Source organism: Anopheles aquasalis, chromosome 3, assembly GCF_943734665.1.
Source record: "Anopheles aquasalis chromosome 3, idAnoAquaMG_Q_19, whole genome shotgun sequence".
NCBI classification, from domain to species: domain Eukaryota; kingdom Metazoa; phylum Arthropoda; class Insecta; order Diptera; family Culicidae; genus Anopheles; species Anopheles aquasalis.
The window spans coordinates 6,050,928-6,070,000 of NC_064878.1; the positions used below are offsets into that span (position 1 = coordinate 6,050,928).

At 45.4% G+C, this 19,073-nt stretch overlaps 8 protein-coding genes across 26 annotated transcripts in view; 7 read left to right on the forward strand and 1 right to left on the reverse strand.

Annotated features, from left to right (window-relative positions):
• Positions 1-1,395, forward strand: part of LOC126575986 (zinc finger protein 77-like) — a 7,289-nt gene extending 5,894 nt beyond the window's left edge. For both annotated transcript variants that reach the window (XM_050237032.1, XM_050237029.1), the window contains exons 2-4: positions 46-789; positions 866-1,017; positions 1,092-1,395. In XM_050237032.1, coding sequence (XP_050092989.1) covers positions 46-789; positions 866-1,017; positions 1,092-1,314 — 1,119 coding nt within the window. In that variant the 3' untranslated portion in view covers positions 1,315-1,395. The remainder of the gene's footprint in view (positions 1-45; positions 790-865; positions 1,018-1,091) is intronic.
• The window catches only part of LOC126575984 (zinc finger protein 878-like), a 14,627-nt gene extending 11,395 nt beyond the window's left edge, over positions 1-3,232 (forward strand). The window contains exons 1-4 of one of the 2 annotated variants that reach the window (XM_050237021.1): positions 1,620-1,757; positions 1,825-2,559; positions 2,633-2,784; positions 2,859-3,232. In XM_050237021.1, coding sequence (XP_050092978.1) covers positions 1,620-1,757; positions 1,825-2,559; positions 2,633-2,784; positions 2,859-3,078 — 1,245 coding nt within the window. In that variant the 3' untranslated portion in view covers positions 3,079-3,232. Of the gene's footprint in view, positions 1-1,619; positions 1,758-1,824; positions 2,560-2,632; positions 2,785-2,858 lie in introns of those variants that run through there. The other variant, XM_050237020.1, reaches the window with a different exon arrangement.
• The window catches only part of LOC126575980 (zinc finger protein 211-like), a 19,724-nt gene extending 9,443 nt beyond the window's left edge, over positions 1-10,281 (forward strand). For 4 of the 15 annotated variants that reach the window (XM_050237006.1, XM_050237003.1, XM_050237001.1 and 1 more), the window contains exons 2-5: positions 5,275-5,406; positions 8,981-9,736; positions 9,816-9,967; positions 10,033-10,281. In XM_050237006.1, the coding sequence (XP_050092963.1) occupies positions 5,275-5,406; positions 8,981-9,736; positions 9,816-9,967; positions 10,033-10,255 (1,263 nt within the window). In that variant the 3' untranslated portion in view covers positions 10,256-10,281. Of the gene's footprint in view, positions 1-1,576; positions 1,626-3,326; positions 3,616-3,687; positions 4,435-4,513; positions 4,666-4,739; positions 4,981-5,268; positions 5,407-5,473; positions 6,227-6,305; positions 6,458-6,531; positions 6,781-8,705; positions 8,909-8,980; positions 9,737-9,815; positions 9,968-10,032 lie in introns of those variants that run through there. The other 11 variants (XM_050237014.1, XM_050237011.1, XM_050237010.1 and 8 more) reach the window with 9 other exon arrangements.
• On the forward strand, positions 7,022-12,076 carry LOC126575985 (zinc finger protein 256-like). Of its 3 annotated transcripts, none has more exons than XM_050237027.1 (4): positions 7,022-7,159; positions 7,232-7,969; positions 11,503-11,654; positions 11,727-12,076. In XM_050237027.1, exons 1-4 carry the CDS (start codon positions 7,022-7,024, stop codon positions 11,953-11,955), a joined length of 1,257 nt encoding a protein of 418 aa, XP_050092984.1. In that variant the 3' UTR covers positions 11,956-12,076. The 3 variants fall into 3 exon arrangements, with proteins under 3 accessions (XP_050092984.1, XP_050092985.1, XP_050092983.1); XM_050237028.1 differs by lacking the exons at positions 11,503-11,654; positions 11,727-12,076 and adding exons at positions 8,037-8,188; positions 8,263-8,513; XM_050237026.1 differs by lacking the exons at positions 7,022-7,159; positions 7,232-7,969 and adding exons at positions 10,460-10,625; positions 10,698-11,435.
• A 60-nt stretch (positions 12,077-12,136) lies between these two features.
• LOC126575990 (sphingolipid delta(4)-desaturase DES1-like) lies at positions 12,137-13,673 on the forward strand. The gene has a single exon (XM_050237037.1). It carries the CDS (start codon positions 12,230-12,232, stop codon positions 13,286-13,288), a length of 1,059 nt encoding a protein of 352 aa, XP_050092994.1. The 5' UTR covers positions 12,137-12,229; the 3' UTR covers positions 13,289-13,673.
• Positions 13,674-13,736: 63 nt separating this feature from the next.
• Positions 13,737-14,836, forward strand: LOC126575993 (ubiquitin carboxyl-terminal hydrolase). Its single transcript, XM_050237042.1, has 3 exons — positions 13,737-13,933; positions 14,006-14,146; positions 14,220-14,836. The coding sequence occupies exons 1-3, from the start codon at positions 13,898-13,900 to the stop codon at positions 14,724-14,726; spliced, it is 684 nt and encodes a 227-aa protein (XP_050092999.1). The 5' UTR covers positions 13,737-13,897; the 3' UTR covers positions 14,727-14,836.
• LOC126575994 (4-pyridoxate dehydrogenase-like) lies at positions 14,819-16,775 on the reverse strand. Its single transcript, XM_050237043.1, has 2 exons — positions 16,263-16,775; positions 14,819-16,203 (listed from the first exon to the last, which is right to left on the reverse strand). The coding sequence occupies exons 1-2, from the start codon at positions 16,738-16,740 to the stop codon at positions 14,855-14,857; spliced, it is 1,827 nt and encodes a 608-aa protein (XP_050093000.1). The 5' UTR covers positions 16,741-16,775; the 3' UTR covers positions 14,819-14,854.
• Positions 16,776-16,820: 45 nt separating this feature from the next.
• The window catches only part of LOC126575992 (sphingolipid delta(4)-desaturase DES1-like), a 3,033-nt gene continuing 780 nt past the window's right edge, over positions 16,821-19,073 (forward strand). The window contains exons 1-2 of the mRNA XM_050237041.1: positions 16,821-17,958; positions 18,974-19,073. The exon at positions 18,974-19,073 is cut by the window's right edge and continues 780 nt beyond it. Of these exons, the coding sequence (XP_050092998.1) occupies positions 16,969-17,934 (966 nt within the window). The 5' untranslated portion in view covers positions 16,821-16,968 and the 3' untranslated portion in view covers positions 17,935-17,958; positions 18,974-19,073. The remainder of the gene's footprint in view (positions 17,959-18,973) is intronic.

Sequence of the window (19,073 nt, forward strand, 5' to 3'; positions counted from 1 at the left end):
ACGTTCGTTACGTTTTTATAATCCTTTGCTCTTATTTTGTTGCAGATTCTGGAAAGCGAAACCACATACCTTACAGTTTGCTTAAATTGCTGCAGAAGCATTGAACTCGCGGTGGATTTTCGTCGTTCCTGTATACAGGGAAACGTTAAATTTTTGCAACTTTTCGGTCACATCATCGACAAACTTCGATCATCCGACGCTGCGGTAGATAATCTAAAGGACGCGACGTACGTAAAAGACGACCCGTTGGAGATCGAAGTAGCTACACAAACCGAACCGACCAATGAAACCATCTATAAAGCACACGATGATCCGGCATTCCTTGTGGAAGAGACAATAGAACTGTTAGATGGAGATGACAGAAACAAAGATGAAAATAGCAGTTCCGAAGACCTTTCAGATGTTCCCACAGACACGTTGAGATCAAAAAGGAAAACCTCGATCGCGAGATTGGCCGTTACCGTATCGAATCAAAGAATGGCGAAACCTAGAGAACGAGTAAAGGAATGCGAAGAAGCCAATTCAATGAAACCAATGAAACGGAAAAAATCCGGAAAAAACCGAAAGCAATTATGCGGTATTTGCGGTGCACTAGTGTACAATCTAAGCGACCACACACGATCGCATACCAAGCAAAACCTCCATAAATGCCCACACTGTCCCGTACAGATGACTGGTGAATCCAATCTGCGATCGCATGTACGCTTGGTACACGAGAAAACAGTTATCAAATCTTGTGAACCTTGTGGCAAAGGGTTCATCACATATAGCGCCTATAGAATACATATGGTATGTGAAGCCAGGAGAAATTCAGAAGATCAGTAGGGTTCCTAATGGGTCTCTTTCATAAATTTTTATATTGCAGCTGACCCAGCACAACATCGGCAAGCAGTATCAGTGTGAAATCTGTCTCAAAATGTTCAACACAACAACAAGTCGCCTTAACCATATCAAGCGAATGCATATCGCTGAATTGAAATATGAATGCCAGATTTGCCAGAAAAGATTTAAAGATCCGTAAGCAATAGCACTGAAGATCTCTAATAGTCTCTCTGCAGTTGCCTTCACCCCATATGTTTTTCCATTTACAGAACATATCTGAAGCGACATGGTAGGGTACACTCTACCAACGCTCCATACGCCTGTAGCCACTGTCCGAAGCGATTTAAATCTTTATTCGCGAAAAAAACTCACGAAATAACACACAGCGGAATCCAATTCCCTTGTACAATCTGCAACAAAGAGTACCGGTACAAGAGCCTACTTAGCATGCATTATCGGAAATGCCACCCAGCTGAATGTACAGACGAATAAACAAATAAATACGATCGAATGTGCTGCAAAGTTGCTTAAACCTTTTGGATCTCCAATATATAAAAATCATCTTTAAAACCACTGGATCCTGCAAGCTCTTGTGTATTTTGTAATCAGAAAGCAAATCTCCTTGTCGAGAGCATTTCGTGGGCATCGTTGATTTTGAATTACCTTTCGACCAACTCCATTTCCTGCGTGGGTCTGAAATAAATCGATGAATCGTAGAGTTAATCGATGAATCGTAAAGTTGAACGATTGTTTAGTTTGGAACTGTTTGGTAAACTTATTCGGCGCTCGTTCCGACGATGGAGGTTTTAGGTGAAATTAGTAACTTTTGTCGCTTTTGCCTGAGCCAGGACTGCGAATCCTTAATGCCACTATTCAGCGCCATCGAAAGCCTCTCTTTTTCGTTGCAAGATATACAGGAAACGACCGGTATTTCGGTGAGGAATTTAGCGTAAGCATCAGTCCATCCTCTGCCATACTAACATCTTTTTTCTTTTATTGCAGTTTCTTAAGAATGAAATCGCATACCTTACAGTCTGCTCAAAATGCAGCACCCGCATTAAACTCGCGGTGGATTTTCGTCGGTCCTGCATAAAGGAAAACATTAAATTTTTGCAACTTTTCGGTCATATCATTGACAAGCTTCGCTCATCCGATATTACGGAAGAGAATTTGCAGAACGCGGATGGATACGTAAAGGACGACCCGTTGGAGATCGAAATAGCTACACCAAACGAACCGACCAATGAAAACACCTATAAATCACACGATGATCCGATATTACCTTTGGAAGAATTTATAGAACCGTTTGATAAACGAACAACTAACGGACAGGAAAATTGTGATGATGGAAACCGTAGTTCCGAGGATCTTCCACGTTTATCCACCGATACGATGAAATCTACAAAGAAAGCCACGAATACAAAAGTAGCTGCTACCACATTAAATCGCAGAAAGATGAAATCAAAAGAACAGTTTGGGAGCAGCGAAGGAGACAAATCAGGAAAACGCCAAAAACTCTTGTGCGGTATTTGCGGTGCCATGGTGTACAATATAATTGAACATACACGATCTCATACCAAGGAAAATCTTCTCAAATGTCCCCATTGCCCCGTGCAGATGGTTAATAACGCCAACCTGGCGAGGCATGTGCATACAGTTCACGAGAAAACAGTAATCAAATCTTGTGAACCTTGCGGCAAGGGTTTTATTACCTTGGACTCCTACAAAACACATATGGTATGAGTACTTCGCAAGGATCCCAAGATTCCATAACACCATTAACAATCACTTATTATTTCATTTCTTGCAGCGAACGTACCACAATATCGGTGCGCAATACCAGTGTGAAATATGTCTCAAAATATTCAAACATCCTTCGAATCGCCGGGAGCATATCAGCCGAGTTCATATCGCCGAATGGAAGCATGAATGCCAGATATGCCAGAAAAAGTTCAAACACAAGTAAGAAATAGCCCTGAAGGAATGCTGCCAGCTCTCTATTTTTTATTTACCGCCGTTCGTTCATCCTTTCACAGAAATGCGCTGAGAGAACATGGAAGGGTACACTCTTCCAACACTCCCTACGCCTGTAGCCACTGCCCAAAACGGTTCAAGTCTGCTTCTACGAAAAGAAAACACGAAATTACACACAGCGCCATCCAATTCTCTTGTACAATCTGCAACAAAGTTTACCGGTACAAAACCTTACTCAGCATGCATTATCGGAAATGCCACCCAGCGGAGGATGGCGAATAAATCTGGCACAGTGCCCCAAAATGGAGACCACTGATATTGTGACGAATGATATAAAACACTAGAACTACCTTGAATACACAAGATCAAGGTCCCAGAGATTCAATGTCCACGTTCCGCATCAAATGAAATCGATAGTGCTGTGAAGCTGCTAAACTCTTCTGGATATATAAAAATATATAAAAATCATCTTAAATACCACTGGATCCTAAATGCTCTTGTGTATTATGTGAGGAAGCGAATCTCCTTGTCGAGAACATTTCGCGGGCATCGTTGATTTTGAATTACCTTTCGACCAACTCCCTTTCCTGCGTGGGTCTGAAATAAATCGATGAATCGTAGAGTTGATCGATTGTTTAGTTTGGAACTGTTTGGTAAACTTATTCGGCGCTCGTTCTAACGATGGAGGTTTTAGGTGAAATTAGTAACTTTTGTCGCTTTTGCCTGAGCCAGGACTGCGAATCCTTAATGCCACTATCCAGCGCCATCGAAAGCCTCTCCTTCTCGGTGCAAGATATAGAGGAAACGATCGGAATTGCCGTGAGCATTTCAGCATAATCCGCGACTACGTCCGTTGCGTTTTTATAATCCTTTGCTCTTATTTTGTTGCAGATTCTGGAAAGCGAAATCACATGCCTTGCCGTCTGTTTAAAATGCAGCAACCGCATTGAACTCGCAGTAGATTTTCGCCGTTCCTGTCTAAACGCAAACATTCTGTTTATGCAGCTTTTCGGTCCTATTGATAAACTTAGCTCATCCGACATCGCGGAAGAGAATCTTGAGGTCGCATACGCAAAGAACGACCCTCTGAACATCGAGATTATTCTGAAAAATGAACCGACCGATGAAAACACCTATGAAGTGCACGATGAACCAGCATTACTGAAAGAAGAATCACAAGAGCTGATAGAAGAGCCAACAAACAACGAACAGGATGATTTTGAAGATGTAACCATCCGTTCCGAAGATCTTCCTGAAGTCCCCACCAACACGTTAAGATCGATAAGGAAAACTGTGAATATGGAGGTGGACACTACAGCATCCAATCGAAGAATGGCGAAATCAAAAGAAGGGGAATGCGAAGGCGACAACTCAAACAAACCAATCAAACGTAACAAATCCGGGAAAAACAGAAAACGATTATGCGGTATTTGTGGTGCACTAGTGTACAATCTGATCTCCCACACACGATCGCATACCAAAGAAAACCTGCTGCAATGCCCTCAGTGCCCCGTACAGATGGCTAATCGGACTAACCTGGTAAGACATGTGCAAGCGGTACATGAGAAAATAATAGTCAAGTATTGTGAACCATGCGGCAAAGGGTTCACCACAGACAACACCTACAAATCCCATATGGTATGTGCTGGTCTGGTAGATCCAGAATTTCCACACGCCTACACCCTTTTGAAATCTTTGTTATATTGTTTTCTTTCAGCGAGCGCACCACAATATTGGTGAGATGTACCAGTGTGAAATTTGTCTCAAAATGTTCAAACATCCTTCGAACCGTCGTGAGCACATAAAGCTAATACATATTGGTGAAACTAATTATGAATGCCAGATATGCCAGAAAAAGTTCAAAAACAAGTAAGAAAACAGCTCTGAAGTATTCTTGCGGTTTCTTTATATTTGCGATAACACCATATGATATCATTTCGCAGGACGAAGCTGAAGCTACATGGAAGGGTACACTCGACCAACACTCCATACGCCTGTAGCCATTGTCCAAAGCGATTCAAGTCTTCTTTCGCGAAAAAAACGCACGAAATTACACACAGCGGAATCCAATTCCCTTGTACAATATGCAACCAAGTGTACCGGTACAAGAGCCAACTCAGCATGCATTATCGGAAATGCCACCCAGCTGAATGTACAGACGAATAAACAAATAAATACGATCGAATGTGCTGCAAAGTTGCTTAATCCTTTTGGATCTCCAATATTTAAAAAATCATCTTTAAAACCACTGGATCCTGCAAGCTCTTGTGTATTTTGTAATCAGAAAGCAAGTCTCCTTGTCGAGAGCATTTCGCGGGCATCGTTGATTTTGAATTACCTTTCGACCAACTCCATTTCCTGCGTGGGTCTGAAATAAATCGATGAATCGTAGAGTTAATCGATGAATCGTAAAGTTCATCGATTGTTTAGTTTGGAACTGTTTGGTAAACTTATTCGGCGCTCGTTCCAACGATGGAGGTTTTAGGTGAAATTAGTAACTTTTGTCGCTTTTGCCTGAGCCAGGACTGCGAATCCTTAATGCCACTATCCAGCGCCATCGAAAGCCTCTCTTTTTCGTTGCAAGATATACAGGAAACGACCGGTATTTCGGTGAGGAATTTAGCGTAAGCATCAGTCCATCCTCTGCCATACTAACATCTTTTCTCTCTTGTTGCAGTTTCCTAATAATGAAATCGCATACCTTACAGTCTGCTCAACATGCAGCACCAGCATTAGACTCGCGGTGGATTTTCGTCGTTCCTGCATAAAGGGAAACGTTAAATTTTTGCAGCTTTTCGGTCATATCATCGACAAGCTTCGCTCATCGAACGTTGCAGAAGTGAATCTGGAAGACGCTGCCGAATACGTAAAGGACGACCCGTTGAAGATCGAAATAGCTACACGAAAAGAACTGACCGATGAAAACACCTATGAAGAGCGCGATGAGCCGGCATTACCTGCCGAAGAGTGTATAGAACTGTTCGATAAGCGAAGAAATATCAAACACGACGATTGTGACGATGAAGATAGCAATTCCGAGGTTCTTCCACCTACCACCACAAATATGTTGAGACTTAAAAGAACGGCTCCAAATACGAGAGTTGGTGGCACCGTATTGAATCACAGAAAAGGGAAAGCAAAACAAAGGATTGGGAACAGCGAAGAAGATAAAGCCACCAAGCCAAACACATCCGGCAGAAACATAAAGCGGTTGTGCGGTATTTGTGGTGCATTAGTGTACAATATAATCGACCATACGCGATCGCACACCAGGGAAAACCTCCATAAATGTCCCCAATGTCCTGTGCAGATGGCTAATGCCTCCAACCTCTTGACGCATGTGCGCGCAGTACACGAGAAAAAGATCATTAAATCTTGTGAACCGTGTGGCAAGGGTTTCATCACATACAACTCCTACAAATCGCATATGGTATGTGTGTGCCGTAGAGATCCCTGAAACACTGCAAGACTACCTGATGGACTATCAAATAATATTTCATTTCTTGCAGCGATCGCAACATAATATCGGTGAGCGGTACCAGTGTGAAATCTGCCTTAAAATGTTCAACACAACAACGAGCCGCCTACAACATATAAGGCGTATACATGTCGCTGAATGGAAATTTGAATGCCAGATATGCCAGAAAAAGTTCAAAGACAAGTAAGTAGTAGCTCTGAAGATATCCAGCGGTCTCGCTGCATTTACTTAAACGCTTTTTGCATATCATTTTGAAGAAAGAGGCTGAAGCTACATGGAAGAGTGCACTCTACCAATACTCCATACGCCTGTAGCCAGTGTCCAAAGCGATTCAAGTCTCCATACGCGAAAAAAACGCACGAAATTACACACAGCGGAATCCAATTCCCTTGTACAATCTGCACCAAGGTGTACCGGTACAAGAGCCTACTCAGCATGCATTACCGGAAATGCCACCCAGCGGAGTGTAATGGCGAATAGACAAATAAATACAATAAATACGAGCTCTTCTGGATCGCCAATATATAAAAATCATCTTAAATATCACTCGATCCTATATGCTCTTGTGTATTATGTGAGAAAGCAAATCTCCTTGTCGAGATCATTTCGCGGGCATCGTTGATTTTGAATTACCTTTCGACCAACTCCGTTTCCTGCGTGGGTCTGAAATAAATCGATGAATCGTAGAGTTGATCGATTGTTTAGTGTGGAACTGTTTGGTAAACTTATTCGGCGCTCGTTCCGAAGATGGAGGTTTTAGGTGATATTAGTAACTTTTGTCGCTTTTGCCTGAGCCAGGACTGCGAATCCTTAATGCCACTATCCAGCGCCATCGAAAGCCTCTCTTTTTCGTTGCAAGATATACAGGAAACGGCCGGTATTTCGGTGAGCATTTCAGCATAATCCGCGACTACGTTCGTTGCGTTTTTATAATCCTTTGCTCTTATTTTGTTGCAGATTCTGGAAAGCGAAACCACATGCCTTACAGTCTGTTCAAAATGCAGCAACCGTATTGAACTCGCAGTGGATTTTCGTCGTTCCTGCCTAAACGCAAACATTCTGTTTATGCAGCTTTTCGGTCCTATTGATAAACTTAGCTCATCCGACATCGCGGAAGAGAATCTTGAGGTCGCATACGCAAAGAACGACCCTTTGAACATCGAGATTATTCTGAAAAACGAACCGACCGATGAAAACACCTATGAAGTGCACGATGAACCAGCATTACTGAAAGAAGAATCACAAGAGCTGATAGAAGAGCCAACAAACAACGAACAGGATGATTTTGAAGATGTAACCATCCGTTCCGAAGATCTTCCAAAAGTCTCCACCAACACACTAAGATCGAAAAGAAATACGCGGGTGAACACTACCGCATCGACTCGAAGAATGGCGAAATCAAAAGAAGAGGTAGCGGAATGCGACAACTCAAACAAACCAATGAAACGAAACAAATCCGGAAGGCACAGAAAACGATTATGCGGTATTTGTGGTGCACTAGTTTTCAACATGGTCGACCACATTCGATCGCATACCAAAGAAAACATGCTTCAATGCCCACACTGCCCCGTACAGATGGCTAATGGTGCCAACCTATTAAGGCACGTGCAAACGGTACACGAGAAAATAATAGTGAAGTCTTGTGAGCCGTGTGGAAAAGGGTTCACCACAGACAACGCCTACAAATCGCACATGGTATGTGATGTGCGCCAGATGTTCCGTAATGTAACCAAATTTGCAATGTTTAATTATATCCTTACAGCGAACCCACCACAATATTGGTGAGCAGTACCAGTGTGAAATCTGTCTTAAAATATTCAACCATGCTTCGAACCGCCGAGATCATATTCAGCGAATACATACGAGTGAATTGAAGTATGAATGCCAGATATGCCAGAAAAAATTCAAGCACAAGTAAGCAGTAGCTCTGGAGAAATTCTGTGATCTTTTTGCATTTCCTCTAACGCAAGACGCTTATTATTTTACAGGAATGGGCTGCGAGTCCATGGAAGGGTACACTCGACCAACACTCCCTACGCCTGTAGCCATTGTCCAAAGCGATTCAAGTCTTCTTTCGCGAAAAAAACGCACGAAATTACACACAGCGGAATCCAGTTCCCTTGTACAATATGCAACCAAGTGTACCGGTACAAGAGCCAACTCAGCATGCATTATCGGAAATGCCACCCAGCTGATTGTACAGACGAATGAACAAATAAATACGATCGAATGTGCTGCAAAGTTGCTTAAACCTTTTGGATCTCCAATATATAAAAATCATCTTTAAAACCACTGGATACTGCAAGCTCTTGTGTATTTTGTAATCAGAAAGCAAATCTCCTTGTCGAGATCATTTCACGGGCATCGTTGATTTTGAATTACCCTTCGACCAACTCCGTTTCCTGCGTGGGTCTGAAATAAATCGATGAATCGTAGAGTTGATCGATTGTTTAGTTTGGAACTGTTTGGTAAACTTATTCGGCGCTCGTTCTAACGATGGAGGTTTTAGGTGAAATTAGTAACTTTTGTCGCTTTTGCCTGAGCCAGGACTGCGAATCCTTAATGCCACTATCCAGCGCCATCGAAAGCCTCTCTTTTTCGTTGCAAGATATACAGGAAACGGCCGGTATTTCGGTGAGCATTTCAGCATAATCCGCGACTTGGTTCGTTGCGTTTGTATATTTTTTTGCTCTTATTTTGTTGCAGATTCTGGAAAGCGAAATCACATGCCTTGCCGTCTGTTTAAAATGCAGCAACCGCATTGAACTCGCGGTGGATTTTCGTCGTTCCTGTCTAAACGCAAACATTTTGTTTATGCAGCTTTTCGGTCATTCAGAAAAGCTTAGATTATCGAATATAGCGGAAGAGAATCTGGAGTACCTCACATACGTAAAAAACGACCCGCTAGAAATCGAAATAACTCTACAAACCGAAACGACCAATGAAAACACCTATGAAGAGCGCGATGAGCCAGCATTACTGGCAGAAGAATCACAAGAGCTGATAGAAGAGCCAACAAACAACGGACAGGAAGATTGTGAAGATAAAGGTAATAGTTCCGAAGATCTGCCAGAAGTCTCCACAAACTCGTTAGGACCAAAACTGAAAACCACAAATGCGAGAGTGGCCGTGGCTGCATTGAATTGTAGAATGGCGAAAGCAAAAGGTCTACCTAAGGAAAATGAAGAAGATAAATCAACTTATCCAAAGAAACGTAAAAAATCCGGAAAAGCCAGAAAACAATTGTGCGGTATTTGCGGTGCATTAGTATTCAGCCTGAATGACCATACACGATCGCATACCAAGGAAAACCTTCTCAAATGTCCGCATTGTCCCGCACAGATGGCTCATGCCTCCAACCTCTTGTCGCATGTGCGCGCAGTACACGAGAAAAAGATCATTAAATCTTGTGAACCGTGTGGCAAGGGTTTCATCACATACAACTCCTACAAATCGCATATGGTATGTGCGTGACGTAGAGATACCTGAAACACTGCAAGACTACCTGATGGACTATCAAATAATATTTCATTTCTTGCAGCGATCGCAACATAACATCGGTGAGCGGTACCAGTGTGAAATCTGCCTCAAAATGTTTAGTACTACATCGAGTCGCCGAGAACATGTACAGCGAATACATGTCGCCGAATGGAAGTTTGAATGCCAGATTTGCCAGAAAAAGTTCAAAGACAAGTAAGTAGTAGCTCTAAAGAAATTCTATGCATTTGCCTTAACGCCCTATGTTTATAATTTTACAGGTCCAAACTGAAGCAACATGAAAATGTACACTTTGCCATCGCTTCCTACGCTTGTAGCCAGTGTCCAAAGCGATTCAAGTCTCCATACGCGAAAAAAACGCACGAAATTACACACAGCGGAATCCAATTCCCTTGTACAATCTGCACCAAGGTGTACCGGTACAAGAGCCTACTCAGCATGCATTACCGGAAATGCCACCCAGCGGAGTGTAATGGCGAATAGACAAATAAATACAATAAATACGAGCTCTTCTGGATCGCCAATATATAAAAATCATCTTAAATATCACTGGATCCTAAATGCTCTTGTGTATTTTGTGAGAAAGCAAATCTCCTTGAAATAAAATCTGTCTGAAATAAATCGATGAATCGTAGAGTTCATCGATGAATCGTAACGTTCATCGATTGTTTAGTTTGGAACTGTTTGGTAAACTTATTCGGCGCTCGTTCTAACGATGGAGGTTTTAGGTGAAATTAGTAACTTTTGTCGCTTTTGTCTGAGCCAGGAGTGCGAATCCTTAATGCCACTATCCAGCGCCATCGAAAGCCTATCTTTTTCGTTGCAAGATATACAGGAAACGACCGGTATTTCGGTGAGCATTTCAGCATAATCCGCGACTACGTTCGTTGCGTTTTTATAATCCTTTGCTCTTATTTTGTTGCAGATTCTGGAAAGCGAAACCACATGCCTTACAGTCTGTTCAAAATGCAGCAACCGTATTGAACTCGCAGTGGATTTTCGTCGTTCCTGCCTAAACGCAAACATTCTGTTTATGCAGCTTTTCGGTCCTATTGATAAACTTAGCTCATCCGACATCGCGGAAGAGAATCTTGAGGTCGCATACGCAAAGAACGACCCTTTGAACATCGAGATTATTCTGAAAAACGAACCGACCGATGAAAACACCTATGAAGTGCACGATGAACCAGCATTACTGAAAGAAGAATCACAAGAGCTGATAGAAGAGCCAACAAACAACGAACAGGATGATTTTGAAGATGTAACCATCCGTTCCGAAGATCTTCCAAAAGTCTCCACCAACACACTAAGATCGAAAAGAAATACGCGGGTGAACACTACCGCATCGACTCGAAGAATGGCGAAATCAAAAGAAGAGGTAGCGGAATGCGACAACTCAAACAAACCAATGAAACGAAACAAATCCGGAAGGCACAGAAAACGATTATGCGGTATTTGTGGTGCACTAGTTTTCAACATGGTCGACCACATTCGATCGCATACCAAAGAAAACATGCTTCAATGCCCACACTGCCCCGTACAGATGGCTAATGGTGCCAACCTATTAAGGCACGTGCAAACGGTACACGAGAAAATAATAGTGAAGTCTTGTGAGCCGTGTGGAAAAGGGTTCACCACAGACAACGCCTACAAATCGCACATGGTATGTGATGTGCGCCAGATGTTCCGTAATGTAACCAAATTTACAATCTTCAATTATATTCCTACAGCGAACCCACCACAATATTGGTGAGCAGTACCAGTGTGAAATCTGTCTTAAAATATTCAACCATGCTTCGAACCGCCGAGATCATATAAAGCGAATACATACGAGTGAATTGAAGTATGAATGCCAGATATGCCAGAAAAAATTCAAGCACACGTAACCAATAGCCCTGAAGAAATCCTGAGAATCCGGTATTTGCATTAACGCTTTTCGCTTATTATTTCACAGGAACAGTCTGAAACGACATGGAAGGGTGCACTCTACCAACGCTCCCTACGCCTGTAGCCAGTGTCCAAAGCGATTCAAGTCTTCGTGTACGAAAAGAAAGCATGAAATTACACACAGTGGCATCGATTTCCCGTGTACAATCTGCCCCAAGGTGTACCGGTACAAGAGCCTACTCAGCATGCATTACCGGAAATGCCACCCAGCGGAGTGTAGCCGCGAATTAGCCTAAAAAACCGTCCTCAAATGCTACCAAGCATTATTGTGATGAATGATATGTACCTCAAACACACAAGGTATCGAACGCAGTTTCGATAGGAATAGATAAGCTGTTATCTATTGGTAAAGCAAATGTCGCCATCGATACCGTTTGATGGACCTTGCAGGTTTTGTATTACGCCAGTGTTAGCTAAGCACACTCGCCGGACGCATCGCCGTGCGGATCCGTACCGAACATTCAGTAGATAAGTTACCAGCGGACGACCAACGCTCTAACAGTCCCGGAAATGGGGCAACGTGTTTCCAGAACGGATTTCGAGTGGGTGTACGATGATCAGCCGCACACTCGCCGTCGGGAGGAAATGGTGAAGAAGTATCCGCAGATCAAGAAGCTGTTCGGACCGGACCCACGCTTCAAGTATATCGTGTCGGCCATGGTTTTAACGCAAATCGTGAGTTTATATGTGATGCAAAACCAGAGCTGGCCCATGATTGTACTAGTGGCGTACTGTTTCGGTGGCGTTATCAACCATTCGCTGATGCTTGCGAATCACGAAATATCACACAACATGGCGTTCGGTTACGGCAAACCGCTAGCGAATCGGTACTTTGGAATGTGGTGCAATCTGCCGATCGGTGTGCCCATGTCAGTGTCGTTCAAAAAGTACCACAACTTGCACCATCGCCACCTGGCTGACGATGATCTGGATCCGGATGTACCGACGCTGCTGGAGGCGAAGCTTTTCTGCACCACGCTTGGCAAATTTATCTGGGTTTGTTTGCAGCCGTTTTTCTACGGATTGAGACCGCTGTTCGTGAACCCACTGCCCGTGACGAGGCTGGAGATCATCAACACGATCGTGCAGCTCTCATTCGATGCTCTGGTTGTGATTTGTTTCGGCTGGCGCATGCTCGCCTATCTGCTGATCGGTTCTGTGCTGGCGATGGGATTGCACCCGGTGGCCGGTCACTTCATTGCCGAACACTACATGTTTGCGAAGGGATTCGAGACGTACTCGTACTACGGACCGCTCAACTGGATCACCTTCAACGTTGGTTACCACAATGAGCATCACGATTTCCCGGCCATCCCCGGGAGCTTGTTGCCGGAATTGAAAAAAATTGCGCCGGAATATTATGAAACCATGCCACAGCACACGTCCTGGGTGCGAGTGCTGTACGACTTCATCACCGATCCCGCCGTCGGACCGTACGCCAGGATCAAGCGAAAAAGTCTCGACAAACCCAAACCATCGGCAGCTGCAAAGTCGGCCATTTCATCGAATGATTCATGGAAAAGCAGTCCGGCAGTGGAGCAGAAAAAAAGATTAAGCTCGACCGCATGACGATCTTATCGCTGCGCTCCGCTCCACACTGTGCGTAATCGATAGGGTGTGCCTGAAAGTGGAAAAAATAGAAGACGTACAACCGTACAACAATCCAATCACCATAAAAAAAACTTATCAGCGCGATAAAGAACGATGAGTCGGGGAAGGATGGGTAAACGAAGCCGTGTGTATTAGATAACGCTGGCTAGGTGAATCGGCCAGAATGGGGAGTACGTGACCGTGGTAGGGGCCTGGGATACGTGATAAACGGGGTGCGAAGCTGAAAAAATTCCCCAAAAGAGAGTGAAGCATGCAAATAAATGTAGAGCCCAATGCCTTATTGTACGATTCCGAATGAAATAAATGGACCAAAAAAGGGCTAAAAACCCGTTGGATTTTTGAACACGCGCTGTCATCACTGTCATCGCCGTCTTCTTCCATTATCCTTGAAGAAGAAAAAGCAGAAAAAGCCGGCTAACCTTCAAGGGAAGGAAAGTTCTTTGTGCGGTTTCCCTCGGCATTAATGCTGTTAGTATCGATAAATTAAATTAGCCGTTCCAATCGAGTCACCCCTGGACAATCGCTGCGCATTTTCACCACAACCGCGTACTGTTGCAGACCAGCAAAATGGATACTTGGCTACCGCTAGAGTCCAACCCGGAGGTGCGTGTGGATACGTTAATTAAAAGTTTCCCTTACTCACCATCTTAATCTCGCCCTCCTCTTGCCCTCCAGGTCCTGTCCAGCTATATGGCGAAGCTGGGAGTCTCGCCACTCTGGAGCATCGTCGACATTTTCGGCATGGATGATGAGCTGCTGGATATGGTTCCGAAGCCGGTGAAATCGTTGATTTTCCTGTTTCCCTGCAAGGATGCGGTAGGGGTGCCTTTTATGGAGCTGGCCAAGGAGCGTTCTCCATTTTTCTCCATTTTGGCCTCTCACTTTGCAGGCCGAAGAAGACAAGCCGAAGGAGGAGCAGACCGGGGCCGCTGAGGGGGCGTATCCGAAGGAGCTGTTCTTTACCCGACAGTACATCCACAACGCTTGCGGTACGATCGCGCTGATCCATGCGGTACTGAACAATCCGGACATTGAAATTGAGGAGGGCAGCGTTCTGAAGAACTACTACAACACTGCCAAAGAGTTGTCGCCCGAGGAGCGCGGAAGGCTGCTAGATAAGAACGAGCAGTTCATCAAAGCACACGAAGAAAATGCTCGCGAAGGCCAAACGGCCACTCCGGCGGTTAACGATCCCGTGTACCACCACTTCGTAGCGTTTGTGCACGTCGGTGGTAAACTGTACGAGCTGGACGGTCGTAAGGGTGCTCCGATCGAACACGGCAGCTCGAGCCCGGAAACCATGCTGAAGGATGCCGTTCAGGTGTGCCAGAAGCACATCGCCAAGGATCCCACCGAAGTTCGATTCACGCTGCTCGGTCTGGCACCGACGCAGTAAACGCAGTAACCATTTACTGAGTGGAATTGTATTGCTCGCTTAACACGTATCAGGCCATTCAACAATCAGAATACATTAATACATTATCCAGCTTTGCTTGCTACTTAAAATCCGCCTTCTTCCAGCGTTTATTTCACTGGGAAATTTGTTTCTATAAAGTAATTGGCGATGGCCATTACAACCGAGTTCGGGTTACCACTGGGGAGGCCTGGCATGACCGAGGCATCGGCCACGTACAGCCTTTGTACACCATGGACGTTCAGATTACGTGACGATACAACGGAGTTGTTGCCATTCGTCCCCATCCGGCAGGTCCCCACGGGATGGTACACCGTGTAGGTAACAGATCGAATGTAACATTCCCAGTAAGCATCACTATCCGCCGGATGCTCGGTACACCCGGGAAATGGCACTGGATTGAGCTCTAAGTTCAATTCCTTCGCCGACTCTTGTACCGTGAGTTTTTGCAGTATTCGAATCCCTTTCAGCAGCGTTTTCACATCGTTGACGGACGACAAATAGTTGGGATTAATGGCGGGTTGGTCCTGTGCGTTTGCACTTTTTAAAACAATCTCGCCAGAACTTTCCGGGTGCAGTAGAATCGGCAGTACAGTGGCTACCGGTTGACCCCTCTCCGCCAGTGGCCGATAGTAATCCTCCCATACCGCGTCCTTTAGGTTGACGATATTTCTCAAATGAACCCCGCCATCGGAACAAACACCAGCCGGCAGTACCATAAACTGCACATCACTGGAAAAGTTGCTGCCCAGCGATACGTAACCAACCGCTTCGCAACCACCGAGCGCGAGAGACGACGACCGATGGTCCTTTGTCCAATAATTCAACACATTGCTCGGGTGTATCAGATCGAGAGGAGCAAGATTCAACGATTTGCCCAGCAACAGCAGATCGGAACCGGTGCCTACATGGTCCTGCAGGTTTTTACCGACCTGCGGCAAATCGACGACTGACTCGATCCCGATGGCTGCCAGTTCCTTTCGTGGACCTATACCGCTGTGCAGCAGAATTTTAGCCGTGCCAACCGTCCCAGCTGACAAAATGATTCCCTTCCTGGCAAACACCCGGTGCCTTTGGTAATCCTTCGAAAAAATCAATCCTTTCGCCGTGCCGTCTTCCACAATGATTCTTTCTACCATCGCATTCATGATGCGCTCATGGTGGATCCGATTAAGGGCCTCGTACGCGTGACTAGTGGTCCACCGGCGGCCCTTCTGGGTCGTGTGTAATGGACGGAAAAACGATTCTTCACCAAAGCCCAACTCTTTCGCGCTCTGGATGAAAACACGGCCCAATTCGGTGTGGTAACCGGGTTCCAACGGTTCTCCGGCTGGACGGTCGAAATATGCCATCAACAAATCCAGCTGCTCCGGCGTTTCAAACCACGTGCTGAAGTCGTCTCTCTTCGCTTCGTAGTAAACCATGTTATTCAACATGTGGGAGCCTCCGAATACTTTTCCTGGTGATGAATCGTCTCGTTAAAGTCAGTATGGCAACGGCTAATAACAGTGTACAAACCCATGGGCCAGCGGCTGCGGTTGCCGTTCATGGCCCAGCACGATCCGGTCTGCGCTACGGTCTCGTACTGCCAGTCATACCGTGTTCCTTGCAGTAAAGGCATTAACAGTGGAACATCCATCAGGGAAGATCTCATCGAGCCGGCCTCCAGGAGCAGCACATCCTCGGACGGGATATTTGCCGCAACATACGAGCCGGCCGTTCCGGAACCGACGATTATAAAATCATACGTCTCTTCGCTGGGCAGCACATGACGGGTGAACAGAAACGATGCGGTGTAGTGCAGGCTGATAAACCCGGAAACTAGGAACACGCCGACGGTGTAAAAAGCTACCGTGCAAAGGTAAAATACCATTGAAATTCTCGCGTACAGCAAGCGGTTAAAAAAAATAAATAAACAGGTGGTTGTTTTGAAACAGCGCGCCCGCTGAACGTTCCCGGACGCTGAATTGCGGTGCAGGTATTTCAGTTCGCACATCAAACAGCGACCATCCCTAGCGAGTAGTTGCTTGAATTTGGATCGAGCAGATTTTGACTGGTTGCGGTTGCTAGGGATGGTCGCTGGTTGATCTGCTTTCCCCGAAATCGTGTGCGCGTTGTGAAATTCCGGCGTTTTTGGTGGCCGGCTGCAGCCGCGGATAGTTTGTGCGAGTTGGTGATTTAGCAGCAAGCGACAGTTTTCGTTTGGAATAGCACCGCCATCATCATGGGCCAGCACGTCTCCCGAACGGATTTCGAGTGGACGTACACCGAGGAACCACACGCCAGCCGGCGGAAGATGATTCTGGAAAAGTATCCCCAAATCAAGAAGCTGTTCGGATACGACCCGCAATTCAAGTGGGTGGCGAGCGCGATGGTGCTGACTCAGTTCGCGATGCTGTTCGTCATGAAAGATCGATCGTGGAATTTCATCTTTCTCATGGCCTACTGTTTCGGTGGCGTGATTAACCACTCGCTGATGCTGGCGTGTCACGAGATTGCCCACAACCTGGCGTTCGGGCATGCGAGACCGATGGCTAACCGTTTGTTTGGCTTCTTCTGCAATCTGCCGATCGGGTTGCCGATGTCCGTTTCTTTCAAAAAATACCACCTGGAGCATCACCGCTATCAGGGCGATGAGGTGATCGATACCGACCTGCCCACCTACGTTGAGGCGAAGCTTTTCTGCACCACGCTCGGCAAGTTTTTCTGGGTCTGCCTGCAGCCACTGTTCTACATCTTCCGGCCGCTTATCGTCAACCCGAAGCCGCCACAAAAGCTGGAGCTGGTCAACGGAGTCATACAGCTTGTCTTTAACACGATCGTCGTGTACTATTTCGGTTGGAAGGTGATGGTGTACCTCATCGTTGGCTCACTGCTCGCCATGGGATTGCACCCGGTGGCCGGTCACTTCATTTCGGAGCACTACATGTTTGCGAAGGGATTCGAGACGTACTCGTACTACGGACCGCTCAACTGGATCACCTTCAACGTTGGTTACCACAACGAGCATCACGATTTCCCGGCCGTACCGGGCCGGTTGCTACCGGAGGTGAAACGTATCGCGCCCGAGTTCTACGACAACATTCCGCAGCACACCTCCTGGACGCGCGTGTTGTACGATTTCATTACCGATCCAGCGGTCGGCCCATATGCGAGGATTAAGCGAAAAGCCCGTGGATTGGATTCTTAAGTCATAGGATATTACAATAACCAGGTAAGCACCTGTACCCGTATTCCCCCCTGCCCCAAAGAACCGGTTCATTGAATCCGTGAAATGATTGATTGGACCTAATCAGTGCCTTAAAGGCCTTTCATAGACCAATTGTCGATTGATGACAGCATGCCGACTTTGGCATTGCTGATAACATTATTATTAGCTTATCCAGATTGTACCTTATTGGTGGCAGTTGCTGTCCGTTTCCCCCGAACCATCATCAACCGAGATAGTGAGAGTTGAACAAATGAACAGCAATTTTGGAAAGATAAGACCTACCAACGGCAGCCTTATCAACATTGCTGGCCAGCTGTGCTCATCGACGCTTGGTGAATGGTGTGTGTGGCATGCGGGAACGTGAATTTTCGTTCAAACAGTACAACCAACAGCATAAGGCGAGGCCCCATCTGACTCAAGCGACTGGCAAAGCATACTAATGGGGTTATTATGAAACAGCGGAATACCGAAAAGTAATGATTACGACAAGAAAGGTCTAGACGTTTCCCGGCGACAACTAACAACGTCAGACCTGCCTACTGGTATTACAAACAAAACCACCCTTCATTTGCTTCGTTTGCGGTTTGAGAATGGCAACCCTTGAAATGTTGATACACCCTTGGTAGAATATTCCACCTAACAAACTCATGACTCATTTGGTTAAACGAACGACGGGGCGACAGTGTTTACCATTCGTCACGATAGTTTGTGTTCAACCAGCAGCGGTACTTATACACATTTAAATTTGTCATCCGCTTCACTTACGAGAGCTATACTTTGATCATTCGTTTTCCGGTGGGCGATAAGTGCAATCACGTGATTGCCGTGTTGTACTGTTTGCTGATTATTTGCTGTTTTTCGACGTCGTAAGATATTACACGGGATTTGCATGATGCACATGAGGGGGGGAATGGGATATCTAGAGTACCGGTTTCCGGTACACCTACTCTAGACAGTTACGCAAAGTTGCAAAAAAAAACAACCCATCTACAATTGTACTTTTATTTTTCTATTTCAGAAATTGACGAATTTCAGCGCCAGACACACCCGTCTGAGCAAGCACACACGGACTAACATTCTCGTTAAGGATCTGTTTATGCCATGGGCAGCAAAACAAT

What these genes read in the sequence shown, in the direction of transcription:
- LOC126575985 (XM_050237027.1), top strand. Translation starts at nt 7,022, where the DNA reads ATGGAGGTTTTAGGTGATATTAGTAACTTTTGTCGCTTTTGCCTGAGC. An exon ending in ACGCCTACAAATCGCACATG is followed by an intron (nt 7,970 to 11,502) that starts GTATGTGATGTG and finishes ATATTCCTACAG; the next exon opens with CGAACCCACCACAATATTGG. An exon ending in CAGAAAAAATTCAAGCACAC is followed by an intron (nt 11,655 to 11,726) that starts GTAACCAATAGC and finishes ATTATTTCACAG; the next exon opens with GAACAGTCTGAAACGACATG.
- LOC126575993 (XM_050237042.1), top strand. Translation starts at nt 13,898, where the DNA reads ATGGATACTTGGCTACCGCTAGAGTCCAACCCGGAG. An exon ending in CGCTAGAGTCCAACCCGGAG is followed by an intron (nt 13,934 to 14,005) that starts GTGCGTGTGGAT and finishes CTTGCCCTCCAG; the next exon opens with GTCCTGTCCAGCTATATGGC. An exon ending in TGTTTCCCTGCAAGGATGCG is followed by an intron (nt 14,147 to 14,219) that starts GTAGGGGTGCCT and finishes CTCACTTTGCAG; the next exon opens with GCCGAAGAAGACAAGCCGAA.
- LOC126575994 (XM_050237043.1), bottom strand. Translation starts at nt 16,740, where the DNA reads ATGTGCGAACTGAAATACCTGCACCGCAATTCAGCGTCCGGGAACGTT. An exon ending in CCGCAGCCGCTGGCCCATGG is followed by an intron (nt 16,204 to 16,262) that starts GTTTGTACACTG and finishes ATTCATCACCAG; the next exon opens with GAAAAGTATTCGGAGGCTCC.
- LOC126575990 (XM_050237037.1), top strand. Translation starts at nt 12,230, where the DNA reads ATGGGGCAACGTGTTTCCAGAACGGATTTCGAGTGGGTGTACGATGAT.